At 34.9% G+C, this 23644-nt stretch overlaps 1 protein-coding gene and 1 pseudogene across 1 annotated transcript; both read left to right on the plus strand.

The window, feature by feature from the left end:
• Positions 1-10055: 10055 nt before the first annotated feature.
• LOC149244811 (pentatricopeptide repeat-containing protein At1g11290, chloroplastic-like) lies at positions 10056-11280 on the plus strand. The gene is made up of 4 exons (XM_089371645.1): positions 10056-10177; positions 10292-10387; positions 10583-10861; positions 11007-11280. The coding sequence occupies exons 1-4, from the start codon at positions 10056-10058 to the stop codon at positions 11278-11280; spliced, it is 771 nt and encodes a 256-aa protein (XP_089227771.1).
• Positions 11281-11351: 71 nt separating this feature from the next.
• Positions 11352-12428, plus strand: LOC149244812 (pentatricopeptide repeat-containing protein At4g13650 pseudogene; annotated as a pseudogene).
• Positions 12429-23644: the final 11216 nt, after the last annotated feature.

Genomic DNA, 23644 nt, shown 5'->3' on the forward strand with positions numbered 1-23644 from the left:
CTGTCGTTCCTGGATTAGATTTGGAGGCCCCATCGAAGAAGAGATAGTGAGTGTTACAGTTTCTGAGCCAGATGGAAAGCTCCTCATCTTTCAATCTTATTTTCCAACTGTGATTAGATTTGTTGCACTGGCTGCTGATGTTACTCCCGCTTTGGTCGTTGTTACTTTTATCCAACAAATACCCTATGAAATTCCTTTCTTCAACACAAAGATCATCGATGTCAATTTTCTTTAGAATTTTGACTGAGATGGTTTCCAATGTAAGGCTCCTTGCCTTGTTACATAATTTCCTTGTGTTGGTTTCTTTGTCTTTGAAGGCCATGCGGTTTCTTGCCAACCATATGTTGCACAAGAGAGAATAGGGAAGAGCATCCCAAACTCTTTTGGTAATATTGTTCTTCTTTCGTTTCCACAGATAGTTCTTCTTCCAAAGATGCAAAATTTCAACAATGGAGTTATGGGGGCTCCAAGGGAGATGGGTGTTAAGATAGATTTATTTCCAATAGGCAGTGGCAAAGGGGCAAGTGATGAAGATATGTTGGATGGTTTCTTCAGCTGCTTGGCAGTTTGGGCAACGGGATGGACCAATTATGCCTCGTTTTTGCAAATTATCGGCTGTGAGAACTTTCCCTTTTAGGAGGACCCAAATGAAGAAATTTATTTTTGGAACGGTCTCTGATTTCCAGATGATTTTCCAATGCGGCCAAATGGGCATGGGGTATTCATTATTACAGATATGCCGGTGGGCGACTTTGATTGTGTAATTGGAGCCTGAAGGATCCCAACAGAAGCCATCGTTGTCATTTTTTAAATTGGAGCAATGCTATGGATGTGGGATTGGAGATTAACAAAACTTGCTTCGAGGTCTATGGGTATGGCTGGAAAGGTCCATCCTATCCAAGTGTGAGATTGGGTATCCCACTGAGATATCTGGTCCAAATAATGAAGCCCTATGTTGTCAAAGAAGGAGAGAATCTAATCAGTTCCAGGTTTGCTGCTGATAGGCTGTTGTCCCATTATTCTGTCTTCTCTGATTTTGATGTTGGTGCCACCCTTCGGGACTTTGAAAATGTTTTAGGCAAGAAAGGGGATTGCTTTCTTGCACAACTTCCAGATTTTAGAGCAAACTCTGTTAGGGATATCGTAATCCAAGAGGTGTTGTCTTTGAGAGTTGAGATATTTGGCTTCCAACACACTTTTCCACCAAGCATATTGGCCGCTAATGAATCTCCAAACAATCTTGCCACCAAATGCCAGATTTAGGAGCTTGGGAGATCTGATTCCTAAACCTCCACGTTCCTGGGTTTGAATGACCTGCTTCTAGTTTATAAGATTGTACTTCTTTTTCTCATTTTCCCCCCCTTGCCAAAGAAAATGACGGAGGATGGCTTCCATTTTGTGATGAAAATTAACAGGAGCTTGCAGAAGCATGAATTGGTATAAGGGCAAAGAAGAAAGACTTGTTTTTAGGAGAACTAGGCGACCTGTTGGATTGAGCCAAGAGGAGCCCCATTGCTGCACTTTCCTTTTCATTTTATCTATGATAGTGTCCTGTACTTCAACTTTCAGAGTACCAACACTCACTGGCATGCCCGGATAAGTGAAATGTCCCCTGTCTAATTTGCAAGGGACCCCAAATGTGCTGGCAATGTTATGAAGGACTTGAGCAGAAGTGTTCCAACCATAGATGCAACTTTTGAGATGGTTGACCATACCTCCTGAGTAGCTCATGTGTTTGTCTAAAAGGGCTTTGAAACGATGAGCTATTATATTGGAGGCTCCTCCCATTAACAGTGTATCGTCAACAAATTGAGAGTGGTTTATGTTTTTAACTCCATTCCCAAACTTAATACCTGTGATAAGACCGACATGCCGATTGTAGTCCAAGGCCTTACTAAAGGACTCAACCATCAAGATGAACAGGTAAGGAGAAAGGGGACAGCCTTGTCTTAACCCTCGAGAGGATTGAAAGGAAGGCCCTGGTCTGCCATTAATGAGAGGAGAGATCCAAGGGCCTGAAATGCAAGCTTTGACGAGGTCAAGGAACGGCGCAACAAACCCCATTTTCTGCAGAACAGTAAGGAGGAATGAGTGCCTAACTCTGTCGAAGGCATTGGCTAAGTCCAATTTAAGAATGAAACCTTTTTCCTTTCTAGATTGGCTAGAATGTATAGCTTCTTCGACGAGGAGAATTGAGTCAGGAAATTTGCCTATTGGCCAAGAAGCCTCCTTGAATTTTAGAGATGAGCGAGGGGAGGAGAGGTTTAAGGCGAGAGGTGAGGATTTTGGTCAAAATTTTGTAAGATGAATTGCAAAGAGAAATGGGTCGAAATCAGGAGAAGGATGAAGGTTGATTTTCTTTAGGAAGGAGGGCAAGATGGGTGACATTGGTGAAACCTCCAATTTTACCCTTGCTTTGAGTCCAATTTATCATTTTGACAAGATCTTTTTATTATTATTCGCCAATAAGCTCGAAAGAAGCAAATGGGGAAACCATTTAGGCCAGGAGCTTTGTCTGGTTGGAGCGTCCATATAGTTCTTCTTATTTCTTCTTCTTCGATCTCCTTGATCATGTTTTCATTGATTTCCTTACTGATCTCAGTAGGGAGGTGTTGCAATAGATCTGAGTAATCTTCCACCTCTTTCATTTCTGTTAAAAGAGCACTGTAATGATCTGAGGCTGCCTTTCTAACAGCTCCTTGAGTGGTTTGGAGATTGCCTTCAGCATCTATGATGGAGGTAACATTGTTCCTAATTTTCCTGACAGTGGCTTGTTTACGAAAGAAAGCATAATTTTTGTCTCCTCCTTGCAACCATAGCTGCCTTGATTTTATTCCCCACTTTTGCTCCTCCGCTCTATTGGCATGATATAGCTGGAAGTAGAGATCGCCTTCGAGTGCTTTGTATTCCTTGGAGAGTCCTCGTTCCTCTATTAGGCTGTGAATTTTTTCCAATTTGTTTTTTATCTCAATTTTGTCCTTCTCAGGTTCCGTGTAGTAGTTTTTTGCCCATTCCTTCAAGGCGTATTTGGTCCTTTTTAACTTGTTTTCCCATATGTGTCTCGACGATCCTTCTATGTGCTAACACCATGTGTTTTTGACAATCTCTTTGAGAGTAGGAATGTTGTTCCACAGTGGGTTGTATTTAAAAGGTATGGGCCCTAAAGGGTAGTGCGCTTCGAGAACAAGATTAGTGGGCTAATGATTAGATGTTGAGTAGGGAAGAACGACAGAATAAGCAATGGAGTAAGATGAGAGGAGCGTGACATTCACCACTATCTTGTCAAGCGTTTCCATGATATTACCTTTGCCCAATCTGCAATTATTCCAAGTGAATCTGTGATTTTTTGGAACAACGTCAACTAGATCATGATCGTGCATGATTGTCTCCAACTGTGATCTGTAGGGGTCATGAGAAAAAGAACCTCCTCTTTTCTCATTGGAGTGGAGTATGAGATTGAGGTCTCCACCAAGAATAATATTGTTGCTTCCTTCTTCATCTATGTTTGTTTTGAGGGAAGTCCAACACTGCTCTTTGTCTCTTTAGTGTATTGGTGCATAGATGTTATAGATGACAATCCTTTGGTTATTTGTTGATCTCTCTAGAGCGATTTTGATCCAGTACTGACTGACTGTATCTGTTATGTGTTTCCAAATGCTGTGATTCCAGAGGGTTGCAATTCCCCCAGAGGCACCCCTTGATTCGCTTATGCATCCATTATACTGCGTTAGCTGACCAATGATTCCTTTCATTTCTTGGTTTCCTTGTTTTGTTTCTTGTAGCAATAGGATTTTTGGTTTTTCATGTGTTATTAGATCTTTTAGGGCAAAAATTTTGGAGGGGTGCCCTAGTCCCCTGCTATTCCAGGATAGAACTTTCATCATTGAGTGTGAGGGGTATGGAGAGTTTCTCGCCCTCCTTGTTCCTTGTGCACTGCTTCTTTATTATTTTGCCCCAAAATGTAGGTTTCTATGGGGTTCTACATACCCATGGGAATATCCTTTTGAGCGTTTTCATCTCTCTGTTGCTTTCAAGACTTCCTTCCCGGCCCTTGTTTTTTTTTTGTGTCCATAGTTACACCGTGCTCTTTACAAGAATTCCTGGTAAATCTAGAAGAGGGAGGATCATGGGAAAAGGAGGAGGAGATAAGTAGAGGGGGGTGGGTTCAATGGCATCAGCTTGGGACATGGAAGGGGGGTTGTATTCAGGGGGGAAATGGAGGAAAAAGGATTGGATGAAGTAGGGGGAGGGAGTGGATGGGCAAGGGAGGGGGTGGAAGAGTTTAGGAGAGATGAGGTGGAGGGGATGACTGAATTAGTCTTAGGAGGGGCAGCTTTAGGGTTTGCCTTGGGGTTGGAGGCAGTCTTCATTTTCTTGACCGTTTCCCATTGCTCATCTTGTGAAACATTTTCAACATCAACTAATTTGGAGTAGCGATTGGCAAAATGGCCATATTCGTGACATACCTTGCATTTGAACGGGATTTGCTCGTAGTCCAATTGTTGGATGTGCGTCCAGTCATCCACTTTGAGTTTGATGGCCTCAAGGAGGCCTTTGCCGAAATCAACTTCAACACATATGCGGGCGCAGGCTTGCATGTTATCTTTTGGCTCACTACGATTAATAAATCTTCCAACATCATTCCCAATGGCTCGAACCGATTCGTTTCCCCAACAGTGGAGAGGAAGGTGAGGGAGCCGAACCTAGACCGGAACTACACTAGGGACATCCAATTTGGGGTCGAAATCCGGAGTCCATTTGTTGAGGTATAAGCCTCTGGAGTCCATGAAATATGGTCTATTTCTAAGTATTAGATCCTTGTCTTCTTTTGATTCAAAATGGAAGGTGAAGTACCCTTTCCCATAGAAGCGGATGGAGATTTTGCCTTGTATTTTATCAGACCAGTTTCGTTCGACCCACCTTTGCACTGTCTTCGGAGAGGGCCAGAGACCAGTGAATTGTCCAATGAGACCTCGTTCTGCTAATGAAAGAGCTGCCATGCGAGGAAGAGCTGGAGGAAGGATCACCTCTTGCAGAACATCTAGCTTCTTCACAAACTTAGAGATTGTTGGGCGAGGGCGCTGTGGGGGTAAGGATTTGACAAGGGCGGAGAAGGCCTGTTGGGCGGCAGCCACCTTCGGGGTTGCATCCGGAGGGGCCATGGCTAAGGGCTGATGCCGAAAGAGTAGGTTCAGCAGCGGCGTGACCTAGCAGAGCGCGATAGTTTTTTTTCCATAGGTGAATCATTTACATTACATTACATTAATCTTTTAAATTTAATTTACTTTTTATTTTATGTAATGTGACTTAATCAAAATGTTAAACATTACATTACAACATCTCCACCATCTCTTGACACAATTATTGAAAAACTAAAATATAAATAATAACAAGTTAGATATAAAAAGTTTATAAATTATAAAGACTATGTAATAATAAATGAGGTAAATTATAAAGATAAATATGTTAATTAATCAATATAAGTTATTTTTATTTATTTGCCAATTGTGATTATCTTAAGTGGTGGGGTAAAATAGTTGTTATGTTCCTCACTCAGGTTCAAAACCCCGCCAATGACATGATGAGTTATAATGTCTTAATAAATATTGTTGTAATGGCTTCATGCCTATGAATATTGTTATATTGGCTTCGAGCCTTGTGAACTCTTTAAGTGAGAATATTTGTGGGTTGACCTAGTACCAACAACTTCACTCTAACCCTTTGAAAATAAGATTGATTTATTTCCTCTATATATATAAACTGAAAATGATATTATATTAAAAAATAAAATAAAATGAATATAAAGTTTAATACTTACATCAACAAAGTGTATTTATTTTGAATTAAAATTTCCAAAATTTAATCTAATTATCAATAATTAATAAATAGATAGTAAGTATTTGACCTTGCAAAACATTTAAACCGATAAGAATTTTTTTTCCCATTTTGGAGTTAGCAAACATTGTTCACTAACCAAATAAGAGACTTCCATTTTCATCATCCTCGAAGCAATCAAAATTTGACACTTATTAGGCCAATAGGCCTTCTTTTAAAACAGTTAACTCGTCTACCTTTTCAAGTGTAACATCTGTACACCGAACATTTTACGATGACGATGTCTCCAATACTTACTGCACATTCACGATACACCCTACGCTTGACATATGTGCACCTCACATTCGAGCTCTCCAATACTTTTTATTTCACCTACACCCTGAGTCTCTGGAAGGTGGATTAAAGATCTGCAAGTTCTGCCTGTAACAGAAGAGGAAGCTCATCGTGTCTTTGAGCGTCTTGATGTTGAAATTTTTATTAAATAAAAAAGGTTGGAGTAAGAATGCATCTTCTATGATTTATATATTTTAATTGTTTTATATTTATATGAGAATTGATTTATGTTGAGTGGAGGTGGTTTTTTCAGTTTTTAAGAGCGGTTTTGGTTTTGGTTTTGGTTTTGGTGTTTAAAAATTATAATAAAAAGATTTAAATGGTGAGCGTGTAAATATTTTAGAATAAGTTAAATTTTAAAATTAAATCAAATTTTAATGAGTATATTATTTACTTGAAATTATAAAATAATAATAATCGATTATTGTTTCAAAATATTTTTTAAAATAAGTGGAGTTATATAAATTAAAATTTAGGTTAACTTATTAAAGTATTTATTATGATTCAATATTTAGAGAGATTTTGGTATGCATTTATATATTTTATACACATTTTGATTGAATATTTGAATATAGAAAATGGGGTTGAAATTTGTTCATGAATAAGAGGAAGGTATTGTAGGATTGTTGTGTTTTTTATCTTGGCTGAGATGTTGTTGTTTTTTTAGGTATCTATATTTTATATTTAAGAGGAAGGGACTATGAAGTTTGCTTTGTTCAATTACAATTGTGAAACTTGGAAAAATTAGTCAACTTGAACACATGTTGAAGGGTAATAAAAGGTTGACATGTGAGAGGATGCCAATTATTTTAGTGTGTCGTCATTTTTTTTTTGCAATTTACAATAAATTTTTGATAAAATTAGTTGCTTTTGTTTTTCTTAATAATAATAATAATAAATTAGGCATTTGTGCACCATATGACTTCACACTTTTCTCTTTGTATCAGAGAAAATAAGAACACCTAAATATATTTTCTAATTTTAATTTTTATGAAAAACAGTTCAACCTATAATACCTTTTGTTGAGTATTTTTGTTGTCGAAACCCTTAAAATGTACCTAACAAATGTTACTTTTTCATGCTATTATGAAATATGGTATTTTTACTAAAAGTTGTCTTTTTATTTCATTAAATGTGGTCTTTTTATTAAACTTGTTATTTTAGCTTTACTCTCTTTTGTAATCTAAAAGATGTTATTATTGATTTTTTTCATAAGGTCAACCTTACTTTTTGTTGATCTGATTTCAACTAATTTATTTACATTTTATGAATAAAGTCAATAATATAAATTAATAACTTAATAAAAAAAAAATAATAAATATTTTTAGGCCGATAATAATAAAATTAATATTTTTAGTTAGGTTGATAGGCATTTCAAATTTTCTTCTACCTTTTTAGTCTACTGTTTCTTTTGAATCACTTCATCTCACATTTTCTTCTACCTTTCTAGTTTACAAGTGACATTTGTGCACCATATGACCTCACATTTTACACTGACATCTATGCATCATATGAACTAGCATTTTAAGATTGACCTCACGTCTTTACACCTTGGTCTAGACTTGACATTTGTGCACCAATTATTGTCATTTTTATGCAAATGGCATAGTCTTTGTTACAATAACATGGCTTATCAATACCATATGTCCTAAAAAAACAATAATACCCTTTAATGTGTCATTTTCTTTAATTAATCAATTTAATTGAAAGGAAACAAAAAAGCATAGCTATTTTGGAAGTAAATCTCAACTTTTTATTTGTACATACTATTAATAATATTCTACATTATTCTATGGAGTTTAAATTATTACCATCCACTTAATAGTTCTTGATAATTCTAAAAGCCCTATTAAAAAATATAAAAGTCTATTAACATAATTATTAATAATTTTGAATTTATTTAATGATTTATTTTCAAATAGTTAATTGACTTAATTTGACTTACGCAGTAATAATTCAATCTATCTATCATAATTTAAGTCTTTTCATAAGGAAAAAAACAAGAATAAAAGGTAAATAAAAGGATGTTGTCGGGTCTCAATCATGAGACCTATGGAGAAAAGTAATAACCTAAATCATAAGCACAAGCACAATCATCATAAAGGAAAAAATAATAAGAAGCTTGTGTTGATGGATAGTCGGCACAATACGAGACTTGTGAAATCTGTAAGGGATGTCAGAGTGGGGAAGCAAGTGAAGGACAAGCCACAAGAGGATCAAGTTAGACATGGCTTACGATGTGAGAGTGAGGAAGTGAACGTGAAGGACAAGCCATCAACGTACTCTATTGTTCGTTTAATGGGAGACACTAACATTGGTGAAACTTTGCAGTTCACATAAAACAACATGGGTTTACTCACATGTTTTTATAACAATTTTTTTTTTTTTTTTCTATAGCTTAATATTTTATTTTATTGGGTAAAAATTGGAAGGAAAAATATTTATAATGAGATACTTTGTTTTTACAAATTGTAAAAATTATTATTATAATATTAATGAGCTTAATATTTTATTGTATTCGGTAAAAATTGGAAGGAAAAATGTTTATAATGAAATACTTTGTTTTTACAAATTGTAAAAATTATTATTATAATATTAATTATATTTCTAATGAATTAAATGTTTTTCAAATCCCAACTTGAATAAAAGCACTCTTTGATTTTTAGTAAGGATCTTTCAAAAGTATTTAGTTTGGATTAAAAAAAATGGGTTATGGGCTAGTGACCTTAAAATTAATAACCCAAAATGACGCAAAAGTAATATTTACGTAGGGTTTCCTCTTAGTAGAAATTGCCCATTCTACAAAATCAATATTTCTTTACAATGGTTTTAGATCTTTCATTGGTAAAATAAGTGATAAATTATATCTCAATCAAATTTCATCATCTCAATATTTTAATTGTTATTTTTATTGTGTATTACCAACTTAACACAAATACAACAATTATTATTTTAAAACAAAGTACAAATTTTCCAATTCAACAATCCCAGTTTAATAATCTTATCGACCTCTCTTTGCACCTTTTGGGGCAATTGCTAGTTAAATACATCTAGTAAAGAACAACAGTTTATGAGCGGAATTGGTACGACAATTGAAATTTCCCTCGGAACTCGATGAGGAGGGAAGGGAATAGGAGAAAATACATGGACACTTTCCCTCCATTCTGGAAGCGCTGAGGATTCTCAAGCTACTTCTAGAGCATATGGGTAACTTTTCTTTGAATTTTTGACAAGCATCGTAGAACTTCAAAACTATAGTGAGGGTCCATAAGATTAGTTGTGTTGTTAGGGTTCACAAAGGTGTGGAGTTTGATGCAGGAGGAAGGAGTATTGAAAAAGAAGGGTGTGTTTTGCAGGCTTGCATTTTGCTGGTCTGGTTGAAGCAGTTGAGAGTTTTTGAAGCGGAGTCAGTATGGATGGGGATATTCCACAAAGAGGGAGTCGTTGCATCCGTAGTGGAGTAGTTATTTATCAGTCATATTACCATGACGCACCCTACAAGAGGGATTTTCATCACTCAAGGTTGGATGATGTTTGCAAGAACCACAAGCGGCCTTCGCATTTTGCTCGTGATTGCCCAAATGTGTGAGTTTGCAACCACTATGGACTTCCTGAGCATATTGTCATGGAGTGCGCCATGAACTCATTGTGTTGGAATCGCAAGGAGCCTAGTCATGTTACGAGTCAATCTTCTAATGATCCCATTTGTGTAACATCTCTAAAGGATTTCCATTGTTCATGTGGAGTTGATGATACCATTTGTGCAATGTCTCCATTGGTCAAAGTTCACTCTTAGTAGTGTGATGAGAGTGTGCTCAAGTTTAGAAGCTTTGGATCAAGGTTTACAGGTTCATGCCCACATTATTAAAACTAGATTTGAGGCAGACATGTTTGTGGGTACTGCTCTTGTGGAGATGTATGCCAAAAGTGACTGCATGGAAGGATTTTGCAAGGTATTTGACCAAAGGTTTGAGCCGAATGCAGTCACATGGACTGCTACGATTGCAAGGTATACTTAAAATGGAAAACCAAAGAAGGCACTGAAGGTTTACAATTGAATTCTTGAGTTGGGAATTGTGCAAAATTCATTAATTTTGGTTAGAGTTCTAAGAGCATGTGACAGCCTAGGAATTATTGGACTTGGCTCACAAATTCACGAGAATATTGTAAAAATTGGGATATTCTCATATGTCACCGTGGGTAATGCTCTTGTTGACATGTATGCCAAGTTTGGGTGTATAGGGTCAACCTCCAGAGTGTTCAATAGAATGCCTAATAGACATTTAGATTATTGGAATTCAATGATAGCCATATGTGTACAGAGTGAGAATAGTGATGAGGTTGTAAAGTTGTTTCAACACAAGAAATTATAAGGGTTAAAACCAAACCAATTCACTTTTGCAAGTTTTCTCAGGGCATGTGTTGGTCTAGTAGCTCTTAAACTGGGCATGGCAATTTATTGCAAAATCACCATGTTTGGCTTTGAGTCTGACGTCTTTGTACAAAGGGCACTTGTTGACATGTATCATAAATGTGGAATGTTGCACTATTGTCACCAAACATTTGATGAAATGCCTATACGAAATGTAGTGTCATGGACTGCAATGATTGCTCGATATGCCCAACACAAAGATGGTAAGGAGGCTTTGAAACTCTCTTGTGAAATGTTCGGGATAGGAATGGGTGCAGAAGAGTATACCTTCACAAGTATACTTCTTGCCTATTCCAGCCTAACAACCCTGAAACATGGAAAGATGGTTCATGCTTATATTATCAGGACCAGATTTGACATAAGTCTCTGTGCAAAATGGCCTTGTTGACATGTATGGAAAATGCAGCAATACAATTGATGCATTTCATGTGTTTAACATAATTTTTGCTAGAGATGTTGTTTCATGGAATGCAATAATAGTGGGATGCACATTGAATGGTCATGGCAAGGAGGACCTGAAACTATTTGGTCAAATGCGGCTTGTGGATATAGAGCCAGATGAGTTCACTTTATCTTGTGTTCTCAAGGCATGTGCTAGCGTGGCAGATGTAGGACAAAGTGAATGCATCCACAGTTACATAATCAAAATTGGCTATGAGTCCAATATTTGGGTTGCATGATCTCTTCTTGATATGTATACAATGTTTACAAGCATCAAGTCTACTTGTAAGGTATTTAACAAAATGCCTGAATGCCATTTGTTTTGATGGACTTCCATGATTATAGGATATACCAAAATGGGTATTGGGAAGAGGCATTGAAAAACTTTGGCAAAATTCTACAAGCAAGAGTGAAGCTAGATCAATTTATTGTTTCCATCGTCATTGGTGCTTGTACCAACCTAGCAATCCTGGAAATTAGGAAGCATGTCCATTATCAAAGTGGACTTGACTCACATATCTCTGTTGGAAATGTTACTGTTGACATGTATTCAAAGTGTGGAAGTTTGGGAGATGCACAAAAAGTGTTTGTCGGAAAATGTGAATGTGTTTTTTCCTCGTGGAACACAATGATTTCTGTATTTTCACAACATGGATATGGCAAGAAGGCTCTCCAACTCTTCGACCAAATGCAACAAGTAGGTCTGAAGCCAAATAATATCACTTTTGTTTATGTTATGTCAGCTTGCAGTAGTATTGGATTAATGGATGAAGGGCGTAGGTTGTTCGATTCAATTGATCGAGATTATGGCATTACATTAACAATGGAGAATTGTGTGTGTATGGTTGACCATCTTGGTCATGTTGGGAAATTGAATGAGGATAAATATTTTATAAATAAAATGTTTTTTGAACCAAATGCTTTGGTATGGCGGACCTTGTTGTCTTCCTGTATAATCCATGGCAATGTGGATCTAAGGAAAAAGGCAGCAAAACATATTCTCAAGTTGGAACCACAAGATGCTCCAGCATATGTTCTTTTGTCCAATATATATGTTGTAGATGGTAGGTGGGATTGTCTTGCAAATGTGAAGAAAAATATGAAAGAGAAAGGATTGAGAAAGGAACCAAGAGTTAGCTGGATTGAGGTCAAAGGTAGGGTGCATGGTTTCATTGTCAGACACAGAAGGCATCCACAAATAAAAGTGATTTATGAGAAGTTGGAGGAATTAACAAAGTTGATGAAGGAAGCAGGGTATGTGCCAATACATTTTTTGTTCTACGCAATGTATAGGATGAGCACACAGAGCATTTTTTTATCCCATCATAGTGAGAAACTAGCGATTGCATTTGGGCTTATTAGTATTCCTAAGAGAATGCCTATTTGAATCATCAAGAATGTTTGTGTTTTTGGTGATTATCGTACTACTTCCAAACTCATTTCTAATTGTAGGGCAAGAAATTATTGTGAGGTACCTAGTCGGTATCATCATTTCAAGGATGGTATGTGTTCTTGTGGGGATTTTTTGCGATACTAAAATAAGAGACAATTATATGTATGTGATTCCCTCTTATAAGGAAAATTTATTGATTCCTAGTCTCTAGCTTCTTGCATTTATAGTGTATACTCCAAGCATTGGAAGATTCTCAACACTAAATTAACAAAAAGTTGATCCTGACCTTGCTAGATTTAGGATCAAATCCCAACCAGTCTTTCTAAGAAGACACAAATGGTATAAAATTGTATTTGGTTGGTAGTGCCAACCTTGCTATTGGCAAGCACTATTGTGATCTAGTTTCGTGCCCTTCACTATTCTCTTTGATTTCTAGTATCTTGTTACATGGAGTTGGAGTACACAATTACCATTGCAGAAGATAATTTTCCCCAGATTTTGTTTCTTTTCTTCTGTTTGTCGAACACAAAAACAAAGAGCAACAATATTTGTTGTATCTAGATACAATCTCAGGGAAGGTATTTATCTTTTTCAAGATTGGATACCTTCTTGAAGAAAGATGACAAAATGGTGCTAGATGTTGAGGGGATGCTAACAATGGATTGAGTGTTAGGTGAAGGCTTTCACAACCTTATAAGATCATCGGGTTAATCCAAGAATTTTTCCATGAGAAAGAGCTCCTAGATGTTGGTCACTTTTACTATGTACAAAATATGCATTGATATCTAGACCGTTTCAGTGGCTAGAATGGGTGATGAATGTTAGTTTAAAGGTAACTAGCAATCTCCACCTCATTATTTGAGTATTAGATATTCTTTGGAAAAAATATCGGAATTATTATTACCTCTAATAAAGGTTTTGGAGAATTGACATTCAGCCACGAAAACTTCAGTTGTAAAAGATTTTCAATATTTCTCTTATGTAAGTAATTCATATAATATCAATTTTCAAGATATATATTGTAACCCAAATTTCCACTTCGCAGTTGGCTCAAACACATTCATTGATTCAACAGTTTATGGAGGGTACTAATTTTTTCTCAGACACTTTTGCAAAAGGTGCAATAGTGGTTGTTAGAGAGGAAAAAAAAGTTTTTGTTTTGGCCAAGATGAATCCCATACTTGGCTGAGTCATAAATGAAAGCTTATAAATATTGGGGAGAGTATTCCTTATTTAGGCAGGTCCTTCGGCAAAAAAAAAATCCGTTGTTTATTATTTAAGTTGGATAATAGCCAAGTTTTAAAAGAGAAAAATTCAAGCTTCGAGTGATCTTGACCTATTGCCTTCCAAAAAAGATTGCAATTGTTGATAAATTTCTAGCAACATATCACATTTATTTCTCTATCGTTTTTTCTTCTCAAGTAGCCTATAAAATGTTGGAAGAGGTACTCAAACAATTTTATTGGGTAAGCAAGGTGGGGTAAAAGGGATTGATATGGTGCCTTTGAATTTTTTGTAATTACACTGTATCGAGTGATTAAGGGGGATTGGACATCCCAACATTAGTAAACACATTATTTCCATTGTTCCTCTGGATTTGTGCAACATCTCCAAAAGATTTCCATTGTTCTAGGATTCCATCACAAGCTAATGTACTTTGTGCCGGTAAGGATTTCTATTGTTCTGAGACTTTTATGTTAGTGTAACTTTATTCTTATGTTTAACCTCTTGCTACATGCTTTAGAAGATATATAGAAACTCAAATTTCGATTGTATTTCATTGTCCATATATTTCACTTGCTTATTGCTTCCACATTTACCACTACTCCTATGGAAATTCCTTTGCACATCTCAGAACAATTGTTAGTTTTAATAGTAGTTAAAATAGAGGGTTGAGGTTTATCTCAGAGGTAGTTATGTTATTTTTCTTTTCAATTTAATTTTAAAAAGTGTTATAAAAATAAATTCAATAATATATATATATATATATATATATATATATAGAGAGAGAGAGAGAGAGAGAGAGAGAGAGAGAGAGAGGTTATGGTTTTTTGTGTATTTGGTATTTGATAAGCCTTGGTATCATCCCATGGTATTATAACAAATCTTATTTACAAGTTAGAATCTCCATGATAAAGTGGGGGTAAATCTCCATGGTTAAGAATCATGCTACATATTGTGTTGGTGTATTTTTTAAATGGATATATGTTCAACTCCTATATTAATTATTTTTATAATTAATGATAATAATGAATTTAAATAAGCCCACGGTGCTTTGGATTGACGGTGAATGGGTGCGCTGTTAAGGCACTCCTTGCGATAGGTCACCGGTTCAAATCCATGTGGGTGCGTAGGTTAGTCTTAACAAGCAAAAAAAAAATAAAAAATAATGAATTTAAATAAAGTTATAATTTAATTAATTTTTCTATAATATACTATATATAAAATCATGAATCATAGAAGGAAGACGTATATTTTGGATTAAGGATTCCATAATTTTAATTTAATTGTCAATAATTATTAGATGGATGGTAGAGATTTAACTTTCATGGAATATTTTAGAATATTCATAGTAGTATACACCAATCAAAGGTTGAGATTTGTCTCCAAAGTAGTTGTGCTCTTTTAATTAAATTGATTACATATAACTCATGACTAGCAAATATCTTAGTCTGTCAAAGATTCCATGCCCAATGATCCATTTTCTTTCCTTTCCAGCCAAATTCATTTGTTACCAATTAAATCTGGCCAATGAGTGTATTAGTGACCTACTACTACAATGACCTTGAGTAGTAGAGTTAAGGAGAAATCCCTCTCCAGATTGAAGGGCCAACTTTCAATCCCAAAGCGGTTTAAAGGTTTCCTCAGTGAGTTTCCTTTCACAAACAAGAAAAAATTATGAGCAATAACATCTTGGCATTGTTGTTGTTGAGGACCGATGGTTGAATCATACCTGGGAAAGAACGATAACGAACATATCTGCTCTCTAATTATGAACAAAGGAAAAACACAGAAAGGTTGCACATCATTTACCTGACGACTCCACTCTCATGAGGATCCATAATTCAAAGTATCATTAGCGACTCCACTGTCTCAAAACGGATTCTCAATCTGCAAGGTATGCTCCAATTAATCGAGCTCATATACCTGGCTTTCCAATTCGTGTTCCTTGAATAGATTGGAAATCATACTTTCTAAGATTCAAAGATATGGAAGATGAGGATTTGCTCTATATTTGATCAAGTTTCATATGCATACACTTGAGTTGCGAGTTAAAGTTCATGCAAATTGTCTCATGAAAATGTTCATGGCCACTTTGGAAGGAAAGGCGAGATCATGGTATGAAAAGTTACCAACTGCTAGTTTATACTCTTTAGAAGATTTCCATATAACGCTCTATGAAAACTATAGAGAACACTACTCATATTTTTCATTGTTTGGAAACTGTTGTGAATGTTTTGAAAATTTTATTCAACACATTGAAAATGAATTTGTTGATGAAGAGTTAACAGATGAAGAAATCAAAGAACAATTTTATGAAAATTCCTTTTAACAACAAAAGGAGATATTAGATGATAATAGTCATGATGTACAGGGACATTCTCAACAAATAATAGTTTCTCCCTTGATTATAGATGAGAGAAATATGAATTTTAATGTTCACATTCATACTCTTTCTCGTGAGATTGATGTAGAGATCCAACAGTCTTTAGAAATTTCAACATATCAATTGAATATTGATAGTCTTTGACATCAATAACAACAATTTTATTTTTTTTGATCTAAGGCTTTTGTGATCCATATTGATTCTTTGAATTTGGCTTTCGGATTAATCACATTATCAAATTTCTTGGTCGACATTTCGAACCCTCTAATGTGGCTCATCATCCATGCCAAGAATGTTAAAGTAAAAGTAAAAAATAAAAATGGCGAAAAGGGAGGGAGGCATAAATGTTATTGACCAAATTAATAATAAATTATTATATTATATATTAAATTAAGGAAAAGAAAAGGACAAAATTATAATATTATTGTTATATTAGTATAATTAGCCATATAATTTTTGTGTAAGTTATTAAATTTTAAAGAGAGGATTAATCATTTGACTCAAGGTCAAAGAATAATACTTAGGTTAATTTAGAGTTAAATAGGATCAATATATGAAGAGAATAAAATAAAATAAACTATAAAAATTTAAAAATAAGAGAGAGAATGTTTTGGTATAATAATAATAATAATAAATAAATGTAAAAATATAAATAAACAAACAAATGAATAGTATAAATTAATTAATTAATTAATTAAAATAAATAAAGGAAGTGTCTACCGAGGAGAAGGAATTGCCTGGACGGCCAAAAGTGGTAGGAATTCAATAAATCTTGTCGTAGCAGTGTTTCAATCATGTTTTTCATGGTGGAAATGGATTCAACACCATCAAAAACCTTTGGGGTACCCAAAACCTTTAAGTTTGATAGCTATAACATAGATTTACGAAAGTCCGTGCCGAAATTATCAAAATCTTGCCAGAATTTCCATGATTTTAAGGGCAAAAGAGCAATCTAGTTAGACTATGGTGTAAATAAATACTATTAAGGACAAATTATAATGGGATATTAATGAACAAGGTTTAGGAACAAATAGGATACAAAAAGGGACGATTGCCAAATGAATAAATATAAGGAAAAAATATATGTATGTATATAATAATAAAAAACATAAATAAATAAATGAAAAGAGGAAACACCTAAATGATAGGGAGGAGAGGGAAGGAATCCCACTTTTACTTAGTTTCCAAGCATCATCTCTATTCATATTTTTTGCATGTTTCTCAATTTCAATGGGCTCCCTCAATTTCCTATGGTGGAAATGATCAATCATCGTGATGACCAGGGAATCTTCAATGCAGACATAGTGCTTAGTTTTCACTGCACGTTCGGTAATAGTTGAAGAAAATGAACGATTGTGCTTAATGTCTACTGCATGTTCCTGAATTCTTAAATTAACCCTCTAATGTGGCTCGTAATCAAGACCGAAAATTTTAAAGTAAAAGTTAAAAATAAAAATGAGGAGAAAAAGAGGGAAGCATAAATGTTATTGACCAAATTAATAGTAAATTATTATATTATATATTAAATTAAGGAAAAGAAAGAGACCAAAAATTATAATTTTATTGTTATATTAGTACAATTAGTTATATAATATTTTTGTGTAAGTTATTAAATTTTAAAGAAAGGATTAATAATTTGACTCAAGGTCAAAGAAGAATATTAAGGTTGATTTGGAGTTAAATATGATTAATAGATGAAGAGAATAATTAAAAGTGGAACATTAAAAAAAAAAAAAAGCTTTAAAAGTTTAGAAATAAGAGAGAGAATTTTTTTGGAAAAATAATAATAATAATAATAATAGATAAGCAAAATAAAAGTATAAAAAATGTAAAAAATAAAAATAAATAAACAAATAAATGGTAAAAAAAAAAAATTTATTAAGGGCAAATTATAATGGGATATTAATGAACAAGGTGGTTCAGGAACAAATAGGATACAAAAAGCGATGATTGCCAAATGAATATCTCTCTCTCTCTCTCTCTCTCTTTCTCTCTCTCTCTCTCTCTCTCTCTCTCTCTCTATATATATATATATATAAAAGGAGGAAACACCTAAATGATCGGGAGGAGAGGGCAGTAATTCAAGTTTTACTTAGTTTCCAACCCTTGTCTTCATTGAGATTTTTCCCCTATTTCTCAATTTCAATGGCCTCCCTCAACTTCCTATGGTGGAAATGATTGATCCTCGCGATGACCCTGGAATCCTCAATGTAGACATAGTGCTTAGTTTTCACCGCATGTTCGGTAATAGTTGAGGAACATGAACGATTGTGCTTAATGTCTGTTGCATGTTCCTGAATTCTTAAATTAATAGATTGACTAATTTCCCCAATGTATGGAACCCCACAGGAGCAAGGGATTGAGTAAACCCCTTTCATGTCCTTAGGGTTCACTAGGTCCTTAACAGATCAAAGGGAGCTTCTAATGGTATTAAGGGGCTTGAAGGTAGTTGAGACATTATTCTTTCTAAGAATATGAGCAATCTTATCAGTGGTCCCATGGATGAATGGAAGTTGAACATTGGAAATTTGTTCATCCCAAGTTTTTTTAATCCTTGGACCTTTACTAGCTTTTTGAAAATCTATAAGACCTTGATGTCTGCTATAGCCATTGTTTTCAAAAACCTTCAGAAGATGGGATCTCTCATCTTCCAGGTCATTAACATAAAATATCCTAAGAGCACGAGTAGCAAGAGTGCTAAGAACTGTTAATTTATAAGCCGGAAAATGGTGCGAATTGCCATGAAGATAATGTTCTGTGTTAGTTTTTTATGAGATACTTAGTGAGATAAGGAGCCATCTTCCATTCTAGAGAGAAGAACATCTAGGAAAGGAAGACTACCATTCACCTCAACCTCCATAGTGAATTTGATGTAATCAGATTGAGAATTAAGATGATTAAGGAACAAATATAACTTCTCATGACCATGGGGCCACACAACACATGTGTCATCAATAAACCTTTTCCAAAGTTTGGGTTTAAGTTAAGCCGATGCCAAAGCATTAGTCTCAAAATCTTCCATGAACAAATTGGCAACGATAGGGGAGAGAGAAGAACCCATGGCTACTCCACATGCTTGATCATATAATTCACCCTAGAAGCTGAAAAAGGTATATGTTAGGTAAAGACCAACTAATTTGGTAATGTCATCATTGGTAATCTGATTTATGACATTAATGGCCTAGTTCTGGAATAGGATGCATCTCTGCTATTTATTCCTTATGACAAATTGATTTTTCATCTTGGTCCTGATGATGAACCACATTAGAGGGTTCAAAACGTCGGCCAACAAATTTGATGGTGTTCTTTATTTGTTGGATTTGATTTGCTTTCAGGTAGAGTCTCATCTATTTTTACATCAATTCTTTCTACTACCATACAAAGTAGATTGTTGTGGCATTTGTTGGCCTTACTTATTAACGAGTACTAAAGAAAAATTCCTTCATCTACATGAGAATCAAACTTGCCTAATGAATTATCATTTATTTTCGTAAAGTGTCTGATCCCAAAGATTCTAAAGTGTTTCGCAAAAGTTGGCCTTCCATTCCATAGTTCATATGACGTTTCTCACCTAGAGTTGTGCCATGTTTATGATGTATACTGCTACCTGATTTTCTCCTTCCAAAATTTAACAGGTAACTTGGTTTCCAATTACATCGTTCTTGTAGTCTCCTGCACATATCTATTCTTTATTTCTTCCACTCCACTTTGTTGTGGGGCTCTAGAAACATAAAGTTTCATTTTGATTTCATGTTTTTCATAGAACTCATTAAATTCTCCTGAAATAAACTCTCCTCCTCTACCTAATCTTAAACACTTGATTTTCAAATCAATTTCATTTTCAACTAATGCTTTGGAATGTTGAAACAATCTAATAGTTTTAATTTATGTTTAAGGAAACATACCCAAACTATCCTAGTATAATCATCTACGAATAACATAAAGTAACTTTCTCCCTACAGTGCCATAGTTCTGGTTGGTATGCATAGATCTGTGTGGATAATTTCCAGTGGAATTGATGTTCGACATTCCTTTGACGTGAAACTGGTCTTGGTTTGTTTTCCATGTTGACATGATACATAGAAAACATTTGCTAGTTTTGAATTTCTGGGATATCTCTTAGGACTGGAGTTTTGTTGATCTTCACCAATTTATCAAAGATTATGTGTCCCACAACATTTGTTCCACAGCGGGGTTTCATTTGATTTACTCATGTAACACCTTTCTTCTTGAGTTGCACTAAGAATATATACATTATCTGTTATTCTTACCCCTTTTCCTACGAGACTTCCTAAATATGATCTCCTTATTTTGCAATCTTTGCCATTGAAGATAACTTTGTATCCTTGATCGAAAATTTGGTTAACACTTAGAATATTGTGGTTAAGGCCTTAATCATATAGCACAGTCTATGCTTTTCCCTTGTCGTTGTTGAGACTCATGGTGCCTATTCCAACAAATCTAGTAGACCCATTATCCCCAAAGGTCACATTTCCTTCCTTCTCTTTGCTTAAATAGATTCATTTCTTTTGGTCTCCTATCACTTGCATAGAATATACACTATAGAAAAACCACTGGATCTCCTTGTTTTAAGCACGCATAACCAGTCCACATTTCTTAGGTGCAAATTATTCAATCTTCATTTTCCAAACTCCTTCCTTTGAATTTAATGGACAGTTTTGTGCTTCATGACCTAGATTATTGCGCGTGTAACATTCTAGTCTATACTTTGAAAGAGGGGAAAAGGACTTATAATTTTTTATCTGGTCTCAACTTTTAATGTCAATAGACTTATCATTAGGAGGTTGGTGATTGGTCCTATAATCCTAACAGTATTTCTTGACGACCAAATTTTTTACAAAAGAACTAGCGACCAAGGAATACAATTTCATACCTATTATTATAAGATTGCCTTTATGTGTCATTTCTTCCGAGGGAGGGTTGTATTTTTGAGTTCTCATTCCTTGGTTGATCTCTATTTCCTACTAGGCTACTAAGAGGATTATGAGGGTACCCTTTGAACATCAACAAAACTTTGGGTTTTTAGAATTGTTTTTTATGAAGCTTTTGGGCTTTCCTTGATGATGAGTACTAGTGCTCTCCTTTTTTTAACTAGAGGATTCACCTATATAATTGAGCCCATACTTTTCATGTGGTAATCTTTAACAATTGAGAATTGCATGCAAAGTTTGGGAGCTCTTCAAATTTTTCTTGACTTTGTCGAACTCCTTTTTCAAAGATACTACTTCAACAAATTTTCATAGATCCCTTCCTTTTCCTTTAGCTTATTGCTCAAGACTTTTTCTACTCATTTAGCTTCCTCTTTCTATGTTTTGAGAGAGATGATTTTTCTGGATAACTTCCCATTCTTCATTTTGAGTCTGTCATTTTCTTCTAGGGCATTGATAAATTATGCTTCCAAATTACACATACCTTCAGTTCTTTCTTCTTCTTCCAATTTTTTTGCTTCATTTGTGATCTAGAATGGCTGAAAATTCAAAGTCTTCATATTATAAAAAAAACTAGCTCCATTGGGTAGAGATCGAGAAAACGAATCCAACACAACTTGAATAGGCAAAATTCGAGTCCATATGCAGAAGTTATTCAAAGTCAAAGTTATGGTCAAAGCTGGTAAAAAATTCAAAGTCAAAAGTCAAGGATCATGGTTCCAACAGGAAAGGTTCCTGATCATGGTTCTAAGGTTCACAGTTCTTTTATGACAAGTGGTGCATCCAAAGCAAGACAAGCGACCCAATTGAAATGTGACGCGTTGCCTTTCTTGATGTTGATAATTAGCAGATTTCGGTTGGTGGAATATGGATCAATGGATTGTTACCATGTGACCCAATCCGAGGGGGCATATGGCCTTACCTTATTCTTCAAAATTTATGTTAGATGAGCTCTGCATAGGTCAAACCCATGACCTCTCAGCACACAACTTTTCGTCTTACCAATTGGGACAACGGGGGTTCTTGTTATGAATAGGTCGCTGAATTTATTTATGTTGATAATGTTTAATAGTTGGAAAAAAAATGGCAGAGCCTACCGTGGTTGGCGGCTCCACCATATCCAATGACCTCTCCATAATTATCAGCTTTGTCGATGAATTCATTGGTCAACCATATGATACTCCACCAAAATTTTGAAACAACCCACAGGCCATAAATTACATACAATGTATTTGGTGTGGTTTGGGGTGGCATTTGTTTAATTTATATATATATATATATATGATGATAGGTATCACACCCAACCAACGGGGAGGTCGATATTTGATCCCCCGACCTCTTACTTTTTTATTATAAAAGTTTACTGAATGCACCAAGGAGGGAAAATTTGTAATTTATATGTGATGAATTTATTTTTATGCAAAGGGATACCAATGACATAGAGAAACTTTGAAGGCATATTGTGGGATTTGTAGAAGGCCTTTTTGAGTGTTGTTAGTTTCTATGAATTCCTTAGGTTAGGCAGAAAACAACAGGACTAGTCAAGAGTCGTTTTGATACACTTTTGATATATTTTGATGGCTTTTTAAGAATTAATAAAGAGGTATCCCCACTGAAGACCAGGCGCGGAGATGTAGGATTTTTAGACAAGCCAAATTATGTTATCAATCCTTGTGTCATTTTGCTTTTTTTGTATTGTTGTTATTGTTTATTTGTTGTAATTTTTCTACAAGTCTTCACGTTTCATTAAATTTGAGTTTTTTAATGGCGGATTTTAACATGCAAAAACACCTTTAAAATTTTGATAAACCAAGTATTAATTTAATGATCGAAATTCAGGTCAAGTGGTATTGGATTTGTTTTTGATAGATTTGGTTTATAAGTATGCATTATCACCAGGTGAAGAAGCATTTGTGAAAGCATAGATGGCATCAAATTCTTTTTGAGTCAGAGGAAATTTTCCTTGATGCATTTATCACCATGAAGGAAATGGTTGAATAAATGTATCTCAATTGGAAGAAGCTGGAAAAGAATGACAAAGCCAAAGATGTGAAAGATGGATCATCAAGTCAAGCTAAAGAAAAGGAAATTGGTGGTGATCGTTCATCGCAAAATAAATCTACAAGGGAAGAAAAATAGGTTGTTATTTTGTCAAGAGTGGTGGCACATCCTTGTTTGGAGGCAACAAAGCATGCAAGATATCGAGTGAAAGACTGAAAATAAATTCTCCTCGACATGCATGTGCCAAAGATGACAATTCCAGGTATAGGAAAGCTAATAGTTCCCGTGTTTCTTTTGAGAATATTGACAATGTTAAAAGTTTATGGCATAGAAAATGTTAGGTCCCTATAATACTAGTGTATTCCCTTATTATTATTATTATCATTGTAGCCCCTTATTGTTATTGGTATGCCCATGTTGTCCCCATATTGTTATTATTGTGCCCCATAGGAGCCCACTATTGTTATTGGTGTGCCCTTACATTATTATTGTTATGTTGGCTCTAATTATATTGTGATCCCTTAGACTCTTATATATAGAAAGGAGGTCTTGTCATTTGTATCATCCAATAATTGTTCATTTATGTAATGTAAAGGAGGTTTCCCCCTTGAAGAGGCTACTTTTGAACTCATTGGTCTATCTCATTATTCTAT

This window comes from Pinus tabuliformis, chromosome 8, assembly GCF_031772625.1.
Source record: "Pinus tabuliformis cultivar Carrire ecotype Pingquan chromosome 8, CPIR1, whole genome shotgun sequence".
Lineage (NCBI taxonomy): Eukaryota > Viridiplantae > Streptophyta > Pinopsida > Pinales > Pinaceae > Pinus > Pinus tabuliformis.

Excerpts from the sequence above, each read along its gene's own strand:
- LOC149244811 (XM_089371645.1), top strand. The coding sequence starts at position 10,056 with ATGTTTGTGGGTACTGCTCTTGTGGAGATGTATGCCAAAAGTGACTGC. Across the intron at positions 10,388-10,582 it reads GGTAATGCTCTTGTTGACAT|GGCATGTGTTGGTCTAGTAG; the intron begins GTATGCCAAGTT and ends AAGTTTTCTCAG. Across the intron at positions 10,862-11,006 it reads ATAGGAATGGGTGCAGAAGA|CAATACAATTGATGCATTTC; the intron begins GTATACCTTCAC and ends TGGAAAATGCAG.